The sequence below is a fragment of the Hemitrygon akajei genome, chromosome 26, assembly GCF_048418815.1.
Source record: "Hemitrygon akajei chromosome 26, sHemAka1.3, whole genome shotgun sequence".
Classification (NCBI taxonomy): domain Eukaryota; kingdom Metazoa; phylum Chordata; class Chondrichthyes; order Myliobatiformes; family Dasyatidae; genus Hemitrygon; species Hemitrygon akajei.
Genome location: NC_133149.1, coordinates 31,281,282 through 31,303,321, shown reverse-complemented (window position 1 = coordinate 31,303,321; position 22,040 = coordinate 31,281,282). Strand labels below are relative to the sequence as shown.

Sequence of the window (22,040 nt, the reverse complement as noted above, 5' to 3'; positions counted from 1 at the left end):
GGATGTTGAACCCACGAACACTACCTTATTACTTTTATCGCACTACTTATTTAGTGTGTGTGTGTGTGTGTGTGTGTGTGTGTGTGTGTGTATATACACATACACACACACTTTTACTGTAATTCAGTTTTATTATAAATTGCAATGTACTGCTGCCACATAACAACAAGTTTCATGACATATGTTGGTAATAGTAAACCTGATTCTAATGTCCCTTATCCTATTCCTCAAAAGCCTGAACTGCCTGAAAATTCAGTTTCTTTGCCATTTGATGACTTCACACATGTGATATTTCCTCATATACGCTTTTAACACAAAAGGCCTAAAGGCTTTTTGGAAACAGAGATCTCAGCTACCTACAATAAATGCTGTAAAGCTAACTTCTCTGAGTACATAAAACTTCCAACATTAATAGGTCTGTTTTTTTGTGCTGAATGTTTGTTTCCATTTTGTCTGCAACCCTTTTTGAACAAAGCAACTTAGTCAGCTTGCCTGTTTTGAAACAAGCCAAGTTAAATTACCTATTGTCTTATACTGCACCTCTTCAGCAGTTGGACAGGATGCTATGAGCCAGCAAGTTTGTAGCTCTTTACAGAGCTTATTTGCAAAGCTGCTCTATAAGACAGTGCCTGTTTAGCTTCAAACTGATAACTGCTTTCTATTTACATTTTAAGTACTGAAGATTGACTCCCATTTATGACCAGAAGCTAAACAATTGCTTGACATTGACAAGTGGCAGCTGTGGTGTTGAAAAGGCGGGCTTGGGAAAGCATGAGACCTCCTAGCCTAGGAAGTGAATATCCATCATACAGGCATTACATGAGGTAAGCTTGTCTCTGACCTTTACATTGAAATACATAGGAATGGAAATTGGAAACAAGCTAAATTTTAAAAATGTTCCTTAATGCTTGCTGCAGGTTAGTCCACCTTTTACATTAGGAGTTTCATCAGATGTATGCAGAGTTACAGTTGCTTGTAACTGTTTGAGGATATTCTCCAAATCAGGGTTTTTTTAAAGAGGGGGTGGGAGGGAGATTTTAATTATTGAATATTTAAATTATTAAGACTAGTAACGTGCCTGTCAAATGAAGTAACAAATAGCTCAGTGTTTAATTTATTTATGATGAATTAAAATCAGATTACTCATCCTTATTAGAAATACAGTATTTGACAAACACATCTTCATATTAATAAAACCATTCTAAAGTTTTAATTCTTGAGTAAATAGGTGATTTTTTAAATGGAAGAGGACAAAGTAAACAATTATGCTGTGCAGTTGTGCTCGCTCATGGGAGATTTTGCTTTTTTGAGATTATGCAAATAAGTTTGGAAAAGTGCACCATCAATTTATTTCAGTAAAATAGTGTAATTTGTTCTAAAGTGTGCTAACTTTGCCCAATGTGGAACTTTTATCCCTGAAATTTAAATATTGCATACCCTCAAAGCAACCACTAGAGCACTCTTTTGAAAAACTTGTTTTATATACACGTTTCCTTAAATCATTTCTACCACAGGCTAGACATTCAAATTACCGATATTTCAGCATCTTGGTGCACCTCTGCCATGGAAGAAGTGGTGTCAAAGAACATTTGGAACAGGGTGGTGGCCAGAATGGTAACTGCGTGATCAAATTCCTCAGTAAAGATAGGGTGATCATCATTTATTTGGATTCCTGAAAAGAGTGGTAGAATGTAAGATACGTAAATTACACAAAAATGCAATTTCTGGTTTTAAACCAATGGAATGGTATTGCCTACTCTATAATCTCCTAAATTGGAGCATGTAACATGCCAATTTGTCAGAATTGATAACTACTTTTATAAGAATGAGCAAAGCATGAAAGGTGGGTCAAATGGCATGTTTTAATTTGCCAAAGAGTAAATATGTTGAATACTTGAGTAATAAACAAAATGAAGACTTCAAATTTCTCCATCCACTAAGCCCTTTCTCTTCATTTCTGTTTTGCTTAAATCTGAACCCTCTTTGCTAATATCTGAACCTGCTGGCCTAATTCAGGATTCTTCAGAGAAACCCTCTCCACAATCTCAACGCTTGCTGTCCCCACAACGCAATGGACAAATATCTACATCTTGACCCCAGCTCATCCAACAAAAGATAATCAAATCTACATTCTCCTTTGATCCTGGGTCGGTTTTAGGATTTAATCGGAAGTGGAACTCTCACGGTTTTTCAACAATGAAAGCATTTCTGAAAAAGTTTAATAAACTATTTTGGATCATCTGATTTGGTGGATTCAAATCATATTAGGGTACTTATTAATACTGTACATTGGAGATTCTGCAGGTGTTAGAAATCCAAAGCAACACTCACAAAATGCTGGAGGAAGTCAGGATTTTTTGTGTGTTGCTATTAATACACTAATTAGGGTACATATTAGCTATCATCTCAAAAATATTCTTCCCAATAAAGATTCATGTATCTGCCATACTGATATTTTGGCATTATTTTTCTTAAGAATTGATGTATTAATCTGACCACTTCATATTAATGTTTGAAATAATATTCTCATAAATTTGAGCTCCATTGAACAGACATGACAACTAGCAGTGTAAACCAACAGTGCTTTATATGTATATATAGATAACAGTTCTGTCAATGTAATAATGCTATACTTAAGAAATATTGATGCCTAAAAGGGTGTTATTAATGAATCTGTCCCAAAATTAAAAGCAAGTAGTCATTAATGTAAGAATTTGTTGGGTGCATAATTTTGTTTTGTTGGAGAAATTTATAATGGTTAATTTTCTTTCAAACCCTATGTAGAGACATATATAGCAGCTGAACATGTAGTAGTCTGATACTGGAGTGTAGATCTTCAACAATCGTTTAGAGATCTCTCTAAAGTTCTTCAGATCTTCCTATTTACAACAGTTATACAGGAAACAAAACAAAGATCTGACAAGCACACCAGTTAGTTAACTTACCAGCTTTAACATGTGCCATTACATGCAGAATGAGAACAATAAACTGTCCTACATTGTTGAGCCAGGTTGATTTGATGTACAGTATCCGGTTGTTAGCATCATAGTAAAAGCCATTGGTGTATGACCTATTTTTGCAGTGGATGCCTTGTTCATTGGGAACGTCATCAGCCATGAGAAGGGTTAATGGAGTGTGGTCACAACTACTGTAGAGTAGGTGAGTGATAGAACACCCAAATCTGTAGATCACAAAATGGTGTGGACTCAGGTTGCCTAAATCAGCCGGAATGAGACTGTTGTCACTCAGTGGAGTGGGATCTGGTAGATTATTATGGCTTTCTATAAAGAGAAACATATTAATGATCTAAATTAAGAAATTTGTAATGTCATAGGTACGGCATGGAAACTGGACCTGCAGCCTAAAAAGTTTGCAATGACCATCAACCACTCATTTATACTAATCCTACGTCAATCCCATTTTATTCACCCCAAGTTCTCATCAATTCTACCCCCGCTGCTATCACTCACATGCACACTGAGGCCTATTTACAGTGGCCAATTGACAGACCACACTCACATCTGGAAGAAACCCACAGTCACAGGGAGAACACGTAAACTCCACACAGACAGCATCCAAGATCAGGTCTCTAGCATTGTGAAGCAGCTGCTCCACTGGCTCTGTCCCTGTGCAGCCTGTGTCTTCCATGTGGAAGATGGACAAACATAGTCAAAATAAAATGAAGCAATACACTCAGTTTTCTTACTCGTTGCTCCTACTTTCCTTGAACATTGACAATTAATGTAAATAGATATTTTGCTTTGGAGAGGTGTTGCTGTTGTCTGTATTCTCTGCCAAATATCCCTTCTCCCACCCTGACCTCATTCCCTGGAACACTATTTATAATCGGCTTATCCATGCCGTTCCCTTTGAAAAGGGCAATACCTTTCCCTCTCTAATTCCGGCATTCTCACATGGTGGTCAGATGTTAACAATCTTTTGAGTAGGACACCTGTAGGGAGCTGGCAAGGTCCTGTTTAAGTTGGAAGACCAAGAATAATAATTATTTTGCATCAATTATGCTCAGTTTACACCCAGTAATTGGATTGTAAATTGTTTTGGCAATAAGCCCCAAGACATTAAGAGCACCTAGGCCCTTGTGTATCCCCACTCCTAGGGATTTACTATCCCTATTTTGGGGACCACAGCATCTACCCTTCAAAACTGGACAGTGCTTTTTATTATTTTATAATACGCAAGACATGAAGCTGCATGGTAGCATAGCATTTAGTGCGATACTATTACAGCGATATCGACCCGGGTTCAGTTCTGCTGCTGTCTGCAAGGAGTCTGAACATTATCCTCAAGGCCATGTAGGTTTCCTCCGTGTGCTCTGGTTTTCTCCCAGGTGCCAAAGACACATGGATTTGTAGGTTAATTGGTCACATGAGTGTAATTGGTCCAGAAGAGTCTGCTATCATGTTGTTTCTCTAAACAAAGTCAAAATGGTTGAAAATCAGTGTTATGATCCAGCACTATTATCCCATTAGAATTAAGAGGGAATCAGTGAGTGAGTTGGGTTTATGAAACTACACTATCAATCCAGTAGCTGTGGCCAATTCTATAGGAAGATGGCTGCTGAACTGTCTCAGTCAAATTATGCAAAAATACTTACGCAACAAAAATCCTTCCCACCTTCTACTGTCTTAAAATAATAAGCAGGCAGAACTTTTAGTCAGGGAGGGAAATTGTGGAGGAGGGCTTTCAGCAGGAGAGTTTCCTCAAACCAGTTACTTGCCAGATTGCCTCAACATCCCACAAAAGCAATATCAAGCACCTTGTGTCAGATTACCGTACACACTGAGAGACCAGGCACCAGGAAGTCTGAATAAGATAATAATCACGCACAAACATCACATTAAATAGAGCCATAGAGTACTTCAGGATAGAAACAGGCCTTTCAGTCCATCTAGTGTATGTCAGCCTGGCTTTCTGGCTAGTCCCATCTGCCTGCACGTGGACCATAATCCTCCATGCATCAAACTTCTCTTAAATGTTGCAATCGATCCTATATCTAGCACTTCTGCTGGCAGCACACTCTGCATGAAGTAGTTTCCTCTTAGATTCCCCTTAAATATTTCACCTTTCATCCTAAACCTATGATTTCCAGTTCAAGTCTCACCCAACCTGAGAAAAACCCAGCTTGCATTAACCTTATCCATACCCCTCATAATTTTGTATCATATCTCCCCTCATTGTCCTGTGTTCTCGAGAATAAAATCCTCACCTACTCAACCTATCTTCATAATTCAAGCCCTGGCAACATCCAGGTAAATTTTTTCTCACACCCTTTCAAGCTTATTGATACCTTTCCTGCAGGTAGATGACCAGGTGGCCTCACTGTCTTATACAATTTCAAATTAACGTCCCAACACCTGTATTCATTTCCCCAATTGATGAAGGCTGATGTGCCAAAAGCTCTTTCTATGACCCTATCACTTGTGATGCCAAAAGTAAATAGATTAGACAAGGTTAGTTGGCTTTGATCAGTGATTGTACAATTAAACTAAAGTACTTTTTGTTAAGAGTTTATTTAATACAAAATACTTGGCATAAATTCAATGGCAAATTTTCTATAGTGTTCAAGCCAAACACAGTGAATAATTTGTATTTTATCAACTCCCTACCTGCCTGCAGTTCATGTTGATGATTTATTAATGTTTGTTTAATTTCTTCCAGTCTTTTCAGAAGTGGATAGGACAGTAGGATCTCAGTAAGTTCCTCATTGTAAGGAAGGTTTGAATCAGGGATTGGCACTTCTTCTGTATAAACAAAACAGTCGTAGATATAATAGATATTTTATTAATCCCAAAGGAAATTAGTGTCACAGTAGCATTACTAGTGCACAGATATAAATATTAGAAGAGAAGGAGAAAAAGTAAAATAATAAGTTACCACAAACAGTCTAACAGGAGGAAGTCAACACTTCCCTGGCTATAGGCTGACTCATTATAGAGCCTAATGACCTCGGGTAAGAATGACCTCATATAGTGCTCGATGGAGCAACATATTTGTCTTAGTCTGTTACTAAAAGTGCTCCTCTGTTCGGCCAAGGTGGTATGCAGAGGGTGAGAAACATTGTCCAGAATTGCCAGGATTTTCCATAAGGTCCTTTGTTCTACCACAGCCTCCAATGTGTCCAGTTTGACTTCTATAACAGAGCCAACCTTTCTAAACAGTTTATTGAGCCTGACATCACATTGACATCACATTGACATCACCCATATTGATGCCATTGCCCCAGCACACCACCACATAGAAGATTGTACTGGCAACAACAGACTGGTAAAACATGTGAAGGAGAGGCCTGCATACTCCAAAGGACCTCAGTCTCCTCAGGAAGTAGAAGTGACTCTGGCCCTTCTAGTCCACAGTCTGCGTTGGTGCTCCACTCAACTCTGTCATCCAAGTGCACCCCCAGGTACTTGTAGGTCCTCACTACATCCACACCATCAATAGTAACAGGGAACAAAGCAGGCTTAGTCTTCCTAAAGTCTACTACCATCTCCTTACTCTTACTGATATAACCATATAACCATAACAGCACGGAAACAGGCCATCTCGGCCTTTCTAGTCCGTGACGAACACTTACTCTCACCTAGTCCCACCGACCTGCACTCAGCCCATAACCCTCCATTCCTTTCCTGTCCATATACCTATCCAATTTTTTTTTTTTAAATGACAATATCAAACCTGCCTTTACCACTTCTACTGGAAGCCCGTTCCACACAGCTACCACTCTCTGAGTAAAGAAGTTCCCCCTCGTGTTACCCCTAAACTTTTGCCCCCTAACTCTCAACTCATGTCCTCTTGTTTGAATCTCCCCTACTCTCAATGGAAAAAGCCTATCCACGTCAACTCTATCTATCCCCCTCATAATTTTAAATACCTCTATCAAGTCCCCCCTCAACCTTCTACGCTCCAAAGAATAAAGACCTAACTTGTTCAATCTTTACCTGTAACTTAGGTGCTGAAACCCAGGTAACATTCTAGTAAATCTCCTCTATACTCTCTGTATTTTGTTGACATCTTTCCTATAATTCGGTGACCAGAACTGTACACAATACTCCAAATTTGGCCTTACCAATGCCTTGTACAATTTTAACATTACATCCCAACTCCTATACTCAATGCTCTGATTTATAAAGGCCAACATACCAAAAGCTTTCTTCACCACCCTATCCACATGAGATTCCACATTCAGGGAACTAGGCACCATTATTCCTAGATCACTCTGTTCTACTGCATTCTTCAATGCCCTACCATTTGCCATGTATGTCCTATTTTGATTAGTCCTACCAAAATGTAGCACCTCATACTGATGTTGAGCTGCAGATGATTCAGCTTGCACCATTTGACAAAGTTCTCCACAAGGGCCCCGTATTCATCCTCCCATTCTCCCTTTATACACCCAACTATTGCTGAGTTATCAGAGAATTTCTGCAGATGTCAGGACTCAGTGTTGTATCTAAAGTCTGAGGTATACAGGGTAAACAGGAAGAGAGCCAATAATGTCCCCCGTAGAGTCCCATTGCTGCTTATAGCCATGTCTGACACACAGCTCTGAAGCTGCATATACTGTGGTCTGCCAGTCAGGTAGTCCATTTTCCAGGATACAATGGAAGTGCCTATCTGCATTGAACAGAGCCTCTCCCCCAGCAATAAGCACTGTATGGTATTGAAGGCACTTGAGAAATCCAAAAAAAAAAACATGATCCTCACAGTTTTCCCTTGCTTATCCAAATGTTTTGTTTATACATTTCTCAGAGCAAAGTCACATCATACTCTTTAATTAATTAGTGACAATAAATGCAGATTAGATGATAGAAAGTTAACATCACTCAAGGCTTTGAGGTCAAATCTTCAGGTCAGAAATTTCCAAATCTGGAAGGGGTTGGAAATCTATTAGGATTTGGCAGGAATAGAGAAATACAGGTATATCTGAAATTAAATGAAGAGCAGGCTTCAAGGGCCAGGTATCTTATTCCTGCTCATAATTTGTATGACTATTGGACTGAATGCTGATGAATCCCCAAGGCCCGATATCCTACGTGCCAGGGAACTAGAGGGAGTAGCCATGGAAACAGTGACTGACATGGTTCAAAATTCTACAGTTTATGGAATGATTCCTGCAGATTGGAAGATGTAATGTTATTTAAAATAAAAGATGAAGAGAGAGCAGGGAACTATAAACCTATGAGACTAACATGAGCAAGAGGGCAAGTGATAGAGACTTTTATAAAGGACGTGATAACAGAGCACTTGGAAAATATCAACAGGATTAGAACATAGAACAACACAGCACAGGAGTAGGCCCTTCAGCCCACGGCATCCTCACCAAAAACAAAGTCAACATGGATTTAAGAAATAAAATATTGTTTGACAAAGTATTGGAGTCTTTTGAGAATGTTGCTGATAGAATAGATAAAGCAGAATCAAGGAATGCGATGTATTTGGATCTTCAAAAGGCCTTTGATCATCTCTACATAAAAAGTTAGTGTTCACGATTAAAGCACGAGGGTTTGGAAATATTAACTGGCATGGACAGAAATCTACACTCAGTGGCCACTTTCTTAGGTACACCTGCTTATGAATGCAAATATCTAATCAGCCAATCATGTGGCAGCAACTCAATGCATAAAAGCATGCAGATATGGTCAAGAGGTTCTGTTGTTGTTCAGACCAAACAGCGGAATGGGGAAGAAATGTGATCTAAGTGACTTTGACCATGGAATGATTATTGGTGCCAGACGGGGTGGTTTGAGTATTTCAGAAACTGCTGATCTCCTGGGATTTTCACACACAACAGACTCTAGAGTTTACAGAGAATGATGCAAAACTTAAAAAAAATACAGTGAGCAGTAATTCTGTGGTCAAAAACACCTTGTGAATGAGAGAGGTCAGAGGAGAACAGCCAGACTGTTTCAAGCTGACAGGAAGGCAACAGTAACTCAAATAATCATGCATTACAACAGAGGCGTGCAGGAGAACATTTCTGAATGTACTACATGTAGAACCTTGAAGAGGATGGGCTGCAGCTGCAGAAGACCACGAACACACACTCAGTGGCTACTTTATTAGATACAGGAGGTACCTCATAAAGTGGTCACTGAGTGGAGTTGATAGCCAGGAAACAGCACAAGAACAAATGGGAAATGTTCAGAGTAACAGGGATGTCCAGAAGGGGAACTGCAAGGATCAGTATCAGAATACACATCACGGATTTGAATGAGGGAACTGAATGTAATATTTCCAAGTGTAATGATGAAGCAGAACTAGATGGGATTGACTGTTGTGTATTGCATGCATAGAGCTTCAAGGTGATTTAAACAAGTTCATTGTGGGGGAAATTGCATGGCAGATCTTACATAAGGAGGGAAAACAAATGCAGAATATAATTTAAGAGGTGCTAGATTGGGAAATGTTGGTGAGAACGGATCTGAATGTGCTTCTATATTGTCACTGAAAGCAGTTAAAAAGGCAAATGGCATGCAGCTTTCATTACCAGAGGTTTTGAGGGATACAAGGCTTTTGCGAGAACACAATGTGTGCACTTTAGACTTCCTTTACCGAAAAATATACTTTCCATGGAGGAAGTACAACTAAACTTCACAAGCTTGATTCCAAGGGTAGTGGGATTTTCATATACACAGTGGTTGACTTGGTCTGTAATCAGTAGAGCTTAGAAGAATGAAAGGAATCACATTGAAATGCACAACATGCTGAAAGACGAGTGAAAAATCAATAAAAACTGCAGACGATGGAGATCCGAAACAAAAACATAAAATGCTGGAAAGCACTCTGTTGGCGAGGTCCCATCAGTGAGAAAAGGTAGTGATCTTGAGGAATTCTCTGTCATAAAGACTGAAGATGCCAAGTTGTTGAATGTATTTCAGAAAGAGATCGATTCTGAGACTCAAAAAAATCCAGTGTTTTAGGGAGAGATCTGATAAACAATCAGCTATCATTAACACAAGAGATTCTGCAGATGCTGGAAATCCATAGCAACACACACAAAATGCTGGAAGAACTAGGCAGGTCAGGCAGCATCTATGGAGAGGAATAAACAGCCGATGTTTCAGTCCGAGATCCTTCAACTTGACTGCTATGATTGTATTGAATGGCAAAGCAACATGATGGGCCAAATGGCTAAGTCCCACTCTTATGTTTTATCCTCAAAGAGAGAAAAATCTAACTGCTGGTCAGTGACTAACTGTGTGCTCTTGCGTAATGGTGTGGGGCTGGTACAGTCCTGAGCTTGGCCATGTAAATTATTGTGATATGATCAGAACCACACAGAATAAATGGCTTGGGAAGCTAATAAATCTTGAGAACCATAACAATTCAAGCAGCTTTCTGATATCTATGTTTAACAATATGTTAGACATTGCCACCTGATTTAACCTGTAATAGTATGTTACTGATACCGTTGCTGCTGTCTTCCTTACAAAATTCAGCACTGATGTTGAAAAATTATGCAAGGCATTTCAGACTCACCTTTTGTCAAAGATGAACATGTTTCTTGTATTTGAACAGCGCTTGATTTTTTTGCACTGTCAACATGATCTAGTCTCTGCAGAGAAAACAATGAAACATGGAGTTTCACTGGCTTTGTAGTTAAGATAAATGGAATACTAGCAGTTACATATTGACTTTGTCAAGTATTTCAAATCACCACAAAACGTTTCACACCCAGTGAATTACTGAAGAAATACAGCATTTAGCTTGAATATGGAAAGCTCTCATAAACAGCAGTGTGATGTCTAGGTAATCCCTTTTAGAGATGTTGATTAAAGAATAAATGTGGCCAGGACGCTGAGAATAACTCAACAGTTCATCATGGAAACAGTAATTCCTCACGTTCACTGTTCAGGGTATACATGTTCTTAAAGGGAGTTGCCTCTATTTGTTGCATTCTCACTGAGTCAGAGTTATAGAGCACAAAAAAGGTCCTTCAGCCCAACCTGTCTATGCCTTCCTGAGCTAGTCTGCATTTGGCTCATAGCAAACCTAAATGCCTAGATGTTTTTTAAATGTTGTATTGTATCCTCCCCAATGCCCCTTCCTTCACCACTTCCTCTGGAATCTTGACTGAGGTTATATTTTTCCGTGCTCTCTCAGGTAACCACATGGCAGCCACATCATATAACTATTTCAGGTTTCAATGACCTACTTAAAACATTCTAATACTTAATAGCTGCTTTACCATGATGAACCACTGAACTCATTCCTGTGCTTCCTGAATTAAAATGTTTCAATCTTTTTATGTACCTTATGTAGATGTTGCTCCATTTACATAATGTACATTGTATACATATCATAATGTAATGGAGATCACGGAGAGCTACTCAAAGGCCTACTTGTGATTCCACCAACTATTTACTGATGAGATTTCACCCTCCCATTACTGTTACATGTGTTAAACATTATATTAAGTGTCATTTATTACACAGAGTTGCTGATTGATAATAAAACTATGGTCCTTGTTTTATTTATTACCTCTGGTTTTATCTGGTCTTGAGTGGGCATATCCAAACTACTTGGAGACCCATACAGTTCTTGTGCCTTTTCAATCATTTCTTTGGAGATAGTAATGTGTCCAGAGTTGATTTTATAAACCAAGCTGTGTAGATTAAAAAATAGTTCCTCAAGTTGCTGACTTACTCCATCTCCTGAAAATAAAATATGGAGAGTTATAAACATTAATAATTATTTGGGATAGTAACAATGTTACATGCCAAGGCTGGTGCTATAAATCGCTTCTCTTTTGTAACCACTGCATTTCTATTGCTGCCTCCTTTGTGCTATATGGTGCTAATTTGCTCAAATATTTATATTACACTGTAATTATATCATCCTTAAGAAATAAATATCACATCTGACTATATTTGTATATAAGGTTGTGATTTACATGCTGTGCTTAATTAACATCCTGTTTTCTTGAAACACGATAATCTCAAATCAGCCAGAACCCATTGATGAAATTAAAGTGATGAAATCAAGTGTTATGTGTTATGTTTATGTTTTTTGGACTTCAAGACCTGAGCCTCCATACCCATACTGCACATCTACATGAAATGTTGCCATAGAAAAGCAGCATCTATCATCAGAGATCCTCACCACCCAGGCCATGCTCTTTTCTCGCTGCTGCCATCAGGTAGAAGGTACAAGAGCCTCAGGACTCGCACCACCAGGTTCAAGAACAATTACTACCCCTCAACCATCAGGCTCTTGAACAAAAGGGGATAGCTACACTCATTTAAGGACTTTGCTATATTGTTATTTCATGCTCGTTATTTATTGCTATTTACTTCTATCTGCATTTGCACAGTTTGCTTACAGTTAACAGTTCCTGATGTTTACAGTTTACAGTTACTGTTCTACAGATTTACTAAGTATGCCCGCAGAAAAAGAATCTTAGGGTTGTATGTGGTGACGTGTATCTAGTCTGATGATAAATTTTACTTTCCACTTTGAACATTTACCTGCTATAATCAAACTTGTGTATTGGTAGCCAGCTTTAATAGGGTTAGATGAATTCAATAAAACATAGGGCAACTTTCCCAAAGGATATGGAAATTCTCAAAATGAGTTCAACATTATACAGAAAAAATAGTCTGCTATGATATTGGCTGCCTCCTGCATAACCCCAAGGTCACAGAATTATAGGACACAAAAAAACAGCCATTGACCTATGTCCATGCTGACCATTGTATTGATTACAATACTAGTCCCATTTACTTGCATTCGTTCCATAGTCTTCTTCCCCATTTGATCTAAATGCTTGTCTTGATGCTTGTTAAATATTGTGAGACCTCTTGCTTCTATTACCTCTTCAGGCAGCGCAAACCAAATTCCAACCACTCCCTCTGTGTAAAAGTTCTCCTTCAGATCTTCTTGTGTATGGAGGGATATGGTCCAGGTGCAGGTCAGTGGGACTAGGCAGAAAAATGGTTCAGCACAGCCAAGAAAGGCCAAAAGGCCTGTTTCTGTGCTGTAATGATCTATGGTTCTGTAAACTTTCTATCTCCCACCTTTCAACTACGTCCACCACCAAAGGAAACAGACGAAAAGTGTGGCTGAAAGGGAAATACAGTATACCACTCCTTTACACAGTGAGTTCCAGGCTGGTAGAGGTCTGGAACTTGCTGTCTGAGAGGGCAATGGAGACAGAACAACACATACAAAATGCTGGAGGAACTCAGCAGGTCAGGCAGCATCTATGGAAAGGAATAAACAGTCGATGTTTCTGGCTGAGATCCTTCAACAGTTGGAGGCCTTATTGCATTCAAAAAGTTCTTGGAAAGTGCTGTGACCTGCAGGACTATGGAGCTGGAGTTGAAAGTCTAGACAGCATGAAAACAATTACTTCCTTCTGTGTTACAAGTTAACTATGATTACAACCACCTATCTGCCTCCTTATCCCAGGATTTGTTCAAGTGAATCAGAGCTGTATTAACTCCATGTTGCATCAGCACAATTCAAATCTACAGTTCAAATAACATGAGGTCTGAGAATATTGTGTCTGTTACCTTGCTACAGGAATGTGATGCCAATCAGTACACCACCACTAACTGACACAAGAACAAAGCTGTCTGTGGGTCTCAGTGAGTGGAAATAAAATGATTTTGGGTTAAGAAAAGGTACATTGCCAAGATAATAACATTGGATCAGTTAGGCCTGAAAGCTGTGAATAGTGCAGAACTGAGTACAAGATGTTTGTTTGTATAACTGGAGCTTGTAGAAAGCTTAAGGATCTGAAGAATTGCATTGGTCTGATATTTAATTGTAACTTTCAAGGAAAAAGCAGTCCAATATATTTTGTACAGCACTAACTTCAGGAACGCAAGATATTTTTGGTTTCTTTGCTGCATTACTGGGGTCACTGACATGGTAGTTACTGGTACCACTGTCAACTTTGTTACCTTTTGTTTTATCAGAAGTTTCAGCATCAGCTGTCATTGAGGTTTCCAACTTGTCTACTATTATCCATTTTCCTTCCATATTTTGGCATTCATAAGGGTTTAAACATTCTAACAATTCCTAAAGTAATACAAAAAGAGACACTTTTAAAATGTGATCTCTCCAATTCAATCGAATTCCCAGCTATTCATGAGTGACATCAAAAAGCCCATCTGCACACAAAGAGAATGGAAACTTGCACCCGTGATCCAAAAGGTATGAATGCCTGGAGCCAATTGCAACATTCAAGAAATTGACAGAAAATTATTGGACGAGTGTCTTCATGGATATGTAATAAAATGAGCTTGTGCTACATATAAGACACAACCTAAATGAAGTTAAGAAGCAAAACTAGATTAGACCCAAGTGGGTTTGTCTAGCTATACCTGTGATTTGGAGAGGGTGAACAGATAAATGGGTGTGATGATAATGTTCAGTCATTTTGGTATGGGATACAGATGTGGAGAGATAACTTGTGCAAGGTGAACTTCAGATGACTGGGAATGGGAACTATCAAAATCACGGATGACATCAGAAGTGCCATGCATAGCTGTGGGAAGAGACTGAACGATGGAAGAAGGAATAGGACAAAATGTTCTGTGTGTCTAGGACAGGATGAAACTAGGAGTCGTCTCAGGGCAGTTCAGCTTGTAGATCCAAGGGAGAAGGTAGAAATGGGCTCAGTGTGATGAGCTCACTGGATAGGATAATAGGGTCCAAATGATAAGAAACTACAGGGCTGATTTTACATTAGAGCTGAATAGAATAGGCCTAAGTGCTCTGAAGTATGACTGTAAGGTAATCCATTGGAACACATAGTATTCTGAATAGGCTTGTTTGAGTAGATGATAAGATGGGGAATCTTAAACCGGGGAGAAAGGCTTAAGATAAAGAAGCAGAAAGTTTGGATTTGGGTCAGGAGGAATTTCTTCAATTGGCAAAGGGCTATTCAATTGTTAAATTCTCTGATGCTCAAATCAATGAGTGCAAGAATCAAAACCAAAACTGATAAAATGTTGGGAGCTGGGGAATCAAGGATTATGGGAAATGTTGGTAAATCAGCCATGGTTGTATTGAATGATAGATCAGGTCTGAAGGGCTGTGTGCCTAATCCTACACTTATTTTATACTCTTGCTTTCTAATGAAGGGAGGGGAGAGGGAAGACATCATAGGTTGTTTTGTTTATAACAGAGAGTGGTGGGTGTGTAGAATGGGCTGTAAAGGATGGTGGTAGAGGCAGATACATTACGATCATTTAAGAAACTCTTAGATAGGCACAAGGATGAATGAAAAATGGAGGTCTATGCTGGAGTGAAGTGTTAGATTGATCTCAGTAGGTTTAAAGGTCAGCTCAACATCTTGGGCTGAAAGGTCTGTACTATGCTGACTGCTCTATCTTTGAACACTAAAACTTTCAGCATCAATACAATATTTCAATGAGAATCCAGTGCAATGCCTGAATTATTTCAGACCGTCAACAACAGTATTTATTATTAACTACTGTTCAACATTTTTTGATCCTATTCTTGAAATTCATTGCTGTTATTTGCGTTCTGAACCTTTAGCTCATGAATCTGTTGGCTGATATGTCGATAAAATGCCTGTAGATCATTCTTCTGTTTGCTTAGCTGAGAAGCAAGGTGAAGATTCTGGTCCTCCAGTTTATCAAACAAAGTGTGGACACTAAAATCCTCCAGTTCCATCTCCTGTTGCCTTTTAGCTGTTAACAGATAAAATCTGTAAGATACTTTAAAAAATTCTTTTTCCACTGAAAAACATTTTTAATTGACTATATAATGCAGTGTAGCTTTCATTCTATACAGGCATGTAACCCAGATGGCATTGTGGTGGCAAAGTATTGTAGTTCTGAATTCTGATATTGGCTCCCTTCCCAAATCAATTCAACAGCAATTTAACCAAACAAGAAGAATAAAGAGCAAAATCTACAAATCTGTGCCGCCTTTAGTGTCCTTGAGCTGCTCCATAAACTCCAGCCCACTGAAATACTGCTCTGACATAGACGAGCATCATGGTGAGCATGGACCATAAGGATCTCGCAATACGATCCAGCAACACCTAATGTTTTATGAGCAAATCATGCATTAAAGCATTTAACCTGGGGAGATACTGTCTGTGATCATTTATAGGTGCAGCCATGCATAAAACAAGAACAACAGCCTGGACACCAATTCACCTGCATGCAACTGCATTTCTGCTGATGTCACCTGCATAGCTAATGACATGTCATGCACTGTGTTTCCTCCATTCCAGTATAAACTGGAGCTGATGAATGCAACTTATATTCCAACTTATAATTGTCTCATTCAATAACTGGTACTCTGGCAAGCAGCATTTCCCTTGGTAACATTAGGAAAGTTGATGTTCCCACATCCTATAGTTAAACCTGAACCCAAATGCTGAACATTGGTCCTGATACATAAAGGGTATTTACTTTCTCAGCAATATTCTTTTAAATATGGAAGTACTGATAAATAAATTAAGTCCAAAATAAATAAGTGAAATTGATTGCAACTATGGAAAAGAAAACATGGCATGAGACAAAGAGGGTAGAAGAGAGGATTTGTTTTGTCATTACCTACAACGTGGGTTGACTCCTCTTCTGTTTCTGCTCCTTCTCCAGCACCTCGAGGCCCAAGGGCTTGGTAAAAATCCAAGCTAAGAAGAAAGATTACATCTCTCGTTACTGCCCTGAACTAAAATTTAACCCACAGGAAAGATGCTGTTTGGGAGCTGTATTATTCTACATCAAAACATACATAAAATATACATGTTTTGCTTTGTATAATTATTAAGTGACACTCTATTTGTGATTCCTCTACAAATTGCGTGAGGTGAAAGGTAGTTGACCCGATTGACGGGCTCTACTAGTACTACCATCAATTGACCATGTATTTGGTGGTGAAACAGGGAATTTGGCAAGTAGAGAAAACTCACTGTACCAGTCAAAGTTACTGTACCAACATGTTGCACAACTGTGCTATCCTGTAGCAAAGGCATTCACAAATTAAGAAAAAAATCACAACATTACTTGGCTATTGAACAGATGGAATATTTCAGCTCCTAAATGCTTCCTTGATAAATATGCATCTCCTTAAATATTAAGCAAAATCATAGCACTACTTTACAAAAACAAAGGTAAGATCTTTTTGGATTTCACTTCAATCTGAACTATATGGTGCTATTTCCTGATTAGTAGATCTGTTTCTGATTCAGCTCACTTGCTTATTGCTTACTATTTTGCTTACCTGTCTCTCAGTATGACATATTCAGGTGGGACATAAGGTTCTCCCAAACTGCGCCACTTTGGCTTCCACTGCTGCATGGGGTTTAATGAGGACTGTATAGGCTTCAACATCAAGGTGGCCATTGTGAAAAGTGCAGTCATCACAGCAAGGACACTAAGAGTTCCTGAAGCAAAAACAGCAGGTGGATATTAACCCTCCCGTTTCTTGTCAGTTATCAATGATTTGCTGAATCAACCATATAAAGATTTAAGAACAGACAAAAAAGTAGTTATCCTAAAACACTGATCAATGTCAATAATATATTATTATACCATGTAGAATTATTAAGTGCTTAAGTAGCACCATATGCAATATTGTTTCTTTAAGACTTAATGGTCTTTAATATTGAATTGTGTAAGGTAAGGGAAACAAGTAGGGAAGTTATGGAAACTATGATGATTAAAGAGGAGGAAGCACTGGCGCTTTTAAGGAATATAAAAGTGGATAAATGTCCGGGTCCTGACAGGATATTCTGTAGGACCTTGAGGGAGGTTAGTGTAGAAATAGCAGGGGCTCTGACAGAAATATTTCAAATATCATTAGAAACAGGGATGGTACTGGAGGATTGGCGTATTGCTCATGTGGTTCCATTGTTTAAAAAGGGTTCTAAAAGTAAAGCTAGCAATTATAGGCCTGTCAGTTTGACGTCAGTGGTGGGTAAATTAATGGAAAGTATTCTTAGAGATGGTATATATAATTATTTGGATAGACAGGATCTGATTAGGAACAGTCAACATAGCATGGAAGGTCATGTTTGACAAATCTTATTGAATTTTTTGAAGAGGTTACGAGGAAAGTTGATGAGGGTAAAGCAGTGGATGTTGTCTATATGGACTTCAGTAAGGCCTTTGACAAGGTTCCGCACAGAAGGTTAGTTAGGAAGGTTCAATTGTTAGGTATTAATATTGAAGTAGTAAAATGGATTCAACAGTGGCTGGATGGGAGATGCCAGAGAGTAGTGGTGGATAACTGTTTGTCAGGTTGGAGGCCGGTGACTAGTGGTGTGCCTCAGGGATCTGTACTGGGCCCAATGTTGTTTGTCATATACATTAATGATCTGGATAATGGAATGGTAAATTGGATTAAGAAGTATGCAGATGGTACTAAGGTAGGTGGCATTGTGGATAATGAAGTAGGTTTTCAAAGTTTGCAGAGAGATTTAGGCCAGTTAGAAGAGTGGGCTGAGCGATGGCAGATGGATATTTAATGCTGATAAGTGTGAGGTGCTACATTTTGGTAGAAATAATCCATATAGGACATACATGGTAAATGGCAGGGCATTGAAGAATGCAGTAGAACAGAGTGATCTAGGAATAATGGTGCATAGTTCCCTGAAGGTGGAATCTCATGTGGATAGGGTGGTGAAGAAAGCTTTTGGTATGCTGGCTTTTATAAATCAGAGCATTGAGCATAGGAGTTGGGATGTAATGTTAAAATTGTACAAGGCATTGGTAAGGCCGAATTTGGAGTATTGCGTACAGTTCTGGTCACCGAATTATAGGAAAGATGTCAACAAAATAGAGAGAGTACAGAGGAGATTTACTAGAATGTTACCTGGGTTTCAGCACCTAAGTTACAGGTAAAGACTGAACAAGTTAGGTCTTTATTCTTTGGAGCGTAGATGGTTGAGGGGGGACTTGATAGAGGTATTTAAAATTATGAGGGGAATAGATAGAGTTGACGTGGATAGGCTTTTTCCATTGAGAGTAGGGGAGATTCAAACAAGAGGACATGAGTTGAGACTTAGGGGGAAAAGTTTAAGGGTATCATGAGGGGGAATTTCTTTACTCAGAGAGTGGTAGCTGTGTGGAACGAGCTTCCAGTAGAAGTGGTAGAGGCAGGTTCGGTATTGTCATTTAAAGTAAAATTGGACAGGTATATGGACAGGAAAGGAATCGAGGGTTATGGGCTGAGTGCGGGTCAGTGGGATTAGGTGAGAGTAAGCGTTCGGCACGGACTAGAAGGGCCGAGATGGCCTGTTTCCGTGCTGTAATTGTTATATGGTTAATGTTTAATAAACATATTTATGATATATAAATATTGTAAAATTTCTCTCTCGCTTTGTGGGAAAACACAAGTATCATATGCAAAAATGAAAGCTCTCTCTCACTGATTTTCTCCAGGTCCCTTCCAAGGAACAGCACAAACATTTGCATGTGTGATGTTTATTGCACATCCTAATAAATTGGACTCATTGATTGTGTAGATGTGATATTTAACTATTAGCTCTGCCTGCGCTTTTAAGGTCATGCACACCTTCAGGAGATCCAGTGAATGTCATCGTTTATAAATTTCTTTGATTCACAGCAAAATAATTCTGCAGGTCTGCCTTCAGTCAATTACTGGCGTCACTTGTTTTATTACTGGGGGAGCATGGGATTGATCTTATGTGGGAGATGTGCGTTGAAAGAAATTAATGACAATTAAGACTCACTTCCATTAGTAATAAGGAGGTTTCTCAGTTTCCTGTTTATACTTTAACTCCATTGCTAGAAGGTACTTTCATTCACTGGGGCTTTTTCTTACCCACTCACCAGTGTTAGAAGTTACAGTAAATAAGATCATAATTGTGGTGGAATGATCCACACATAGAGTTATCTGGGGGACTGTTGTCAGGTCTTCTCAGACTGGCTACTATTTCTTAAAGTGAGGACTGATAAGTTCCGGAACTGCATCGGGTCTTTGATGGATCTCAAAGACCCTCTGTGGGGTTTTGTTGTTGAGCTCATTCTGATCTCGGCAAGTCAATCACCAAGATTCTGTTGCAGCTCAGCGCCTCATAGTTAGCTACGGTACATCCTGTCCAACAGGATTTCCTTCTGGACTGAAGAGAAAGTTAATTCACAGGACTGAGGTACATGTTCTACAAGTGGGGCAGAGATGACATTCACAAAAATCTAGGCCAACAAGTTACCATCAGATTTCTTTCAAATTACAGCAGCACATAATTAACAATTGTGCAATCTGATTCTTCTATGGTTTCACTCAGACCTACTTAAATTTTGAGCAAGGGAACTGGTACTTTTGAAACTCTGCAGCAGTTACCTCATATTTTAATAGTAATCTCTGAACTTGATTTCTGTTTGTACTACAGTCAATGTTGGAACAAAATTTTCTATTTACCTATAATGAGAATCCAATCAGGTGTCAGGTTGAGATTTTGCCGTTTTAGAATTCCATGTCTCACAAGCTGGAAGGGGGAGGAAGGCTGGACAGGTAGAGAGTCGCACTCTGCCCCAAACATGCTGACACTTACAATTAGGGTCCAATCCTTTTCTGCATTGTCATGAAAGACGTACTTCCCAGGTTCCATGAAAGCATGAGCAAACCTAGCTTAAAGGAAATCACTGTTATAGCAGCAATGCTCATGGTAATGGATCAGATTTTGGATTGCAATGATGATAGAGTTATAGGCATTCATCATTATTCCAAGAAACTGAAAACAACTGGGATAGCCCCACATTCGGAAGTTCACGCAGAAATCCAGATGGTTCCATCATATTCCTAACTTGCCGACATTATTTTCAACAGATTGAATTTTTTGCAGCCTTTTTTCAACAGAGAAAAATCAGTTAAATTGCCATGAAATTGTCCCCTAAGACCATTAGAAATAAGTGCAACAGGACATTTCACCATTTGTACCTGTTCTGTCCATCAGTAAGAACATAAGTACATGGCATTTTATATCAGTGCCAATTCCATGTGCTAACTAGATATTCTTAGATTTTAGCAATTTCTATCAATCTTTGTATTTAGTATATTCAAGAAATAATAGCCCTTTTGGGCATTGAATCCTTAAATTCCATTCTCCTCTGGGTGAAGACATTTCTTATTTGCGTCTTGAATGGCCAACCACTTGCACTGGACTATGAAGAGGTATCCAGCACACCAGCCAAGGGAAATGTCAAGTTTGTATCTACATTGTTAAGCTTGAGAAGAAATTTCAATTACATTTCATTGTCGAGTCCAGGTTCTATACACTTCTCTCGGGCAACCAATTTCAGGAATCAATCTGGTGAATCCACTTTACTGTTTCACTATTACAAATATATCCTTCCTAAGGTAGGGAGTCCAGATCTACATAGAGTATTCCAAGCATGGTCAATCCAAGACACAATATAACTGTGGTAAAATGACTTTGAACTTTGCTGGTAAGACATCACCTGAAATATTGCATGCAATTCTGGCTGCCCCACTATACAAAGGATATAATTTAGGAAGAGAGGTGTAGAAAACAATTACAAGGATGTTGTGAAGACTGGAGAGATTGAGTTACATGGAGATGCTGGATAGTTGGAGTAAAGGAGTTTGAGGGGAGAACTTAAGGGATATATACAAGATAAATTGTTACGGTCTTTTTTTCCAAGACAGGAAAGTCTAAAAGGGAAGGGCATAGGTTAAAGGTGGGAGGGGAAAGATTTAAAGGGAACCTGTGAGGAAGTTTTTTATTCTGGGTTTACAGAATGAGCTGCCAGAGGGAGTAGGAGAGGTGGATATCATCACAAATTTTAAAAGATTTTTCTACAGGTACGTGGATAGGAATTGTTTAAAGGAAAATTGACCAAATGCAAGCAAATGGGACTGGCTCAGGAAGACATCTGGGTCAGCATGGAAAAATTGGGCTTAGGGGCCTCTTTCCATGCTGTATTATTCTATGACTCTCAAGTGTTACATTTTATTGAGTGAGGCTCAAGTGAGTTATTAACGGTGTGCTATATCAAACTTACTGCTTAGCAAATTCTCTGACATTATTGTAGTGATTTAGAATTCCA

General features: G+C 38.9%; 1 protein-coding gene and 1 pseudogene across 6 annotated transcripts in view; one reads left to right on the top strand and one right to left on the bottom strand.

Annotated features, from left to right (window-relative positions):
• LOC140716829 (potassium-transporting ATPase alpha chain 2-like) overlaps positions 1-1,895 on the top strand; it is a 62,922-nt pseudogene extending 61,027 nt beyond the window's left edge.
• LOC140716828 (uncharacterized) overlaps positions 1-22,040 on the bottom strand; it is a 394,334-nt gene that overhangs the window by 63,661 nt on the left and 308,633 nt on the right. For 4 of the 6 annotated variants that reach the window (XM_073029773.1, XM_073029775.1, XM_073029774.1 and 1 more), the window contains exons 135-144: positions 20,392-20,597; positions 17,230-17,392; positions 16,560-16,639; positions 15,523-15,683; positions 13,926-14,043; positions 11,500-11,672; positions 10,498-10,573; positions 5,628-5,762; positions 2,946-3,281; positions 1,533-1,672 (exon numbers count right to left, since the gene is read on the bottom strand). In XM_073029773.1, the coding sequence (XP_072885874.1) occupies positions 1,533-1,672; positions 2,946-3,281; positions 5,628-5,762; positions 10,498-10,573; positions 11,500-11,672; positions 13,926-14,043; positions 15,523-15,683; positions 16,560-16,639; positions 17,230-17,392; positions 20,392-20,597 (1,588 nt within the window). Of the gene's footprint in view, positions 1-1,532; positions 1,673-2,945; positions 3,282-5,627; positions 5,763-10,497; positions 10,574-11,499; positions 11,673-13,925; positions 14,044-15,522; positions 15,684-16,559; positions 16,640-17,229; positions 17,393-20,391; positions 20,598-22,040 lie in introns of those variants that run through there. The other 2 variants (XM_073029777.1, XR_012096375.1) reach the window with 2 other exon arrangements.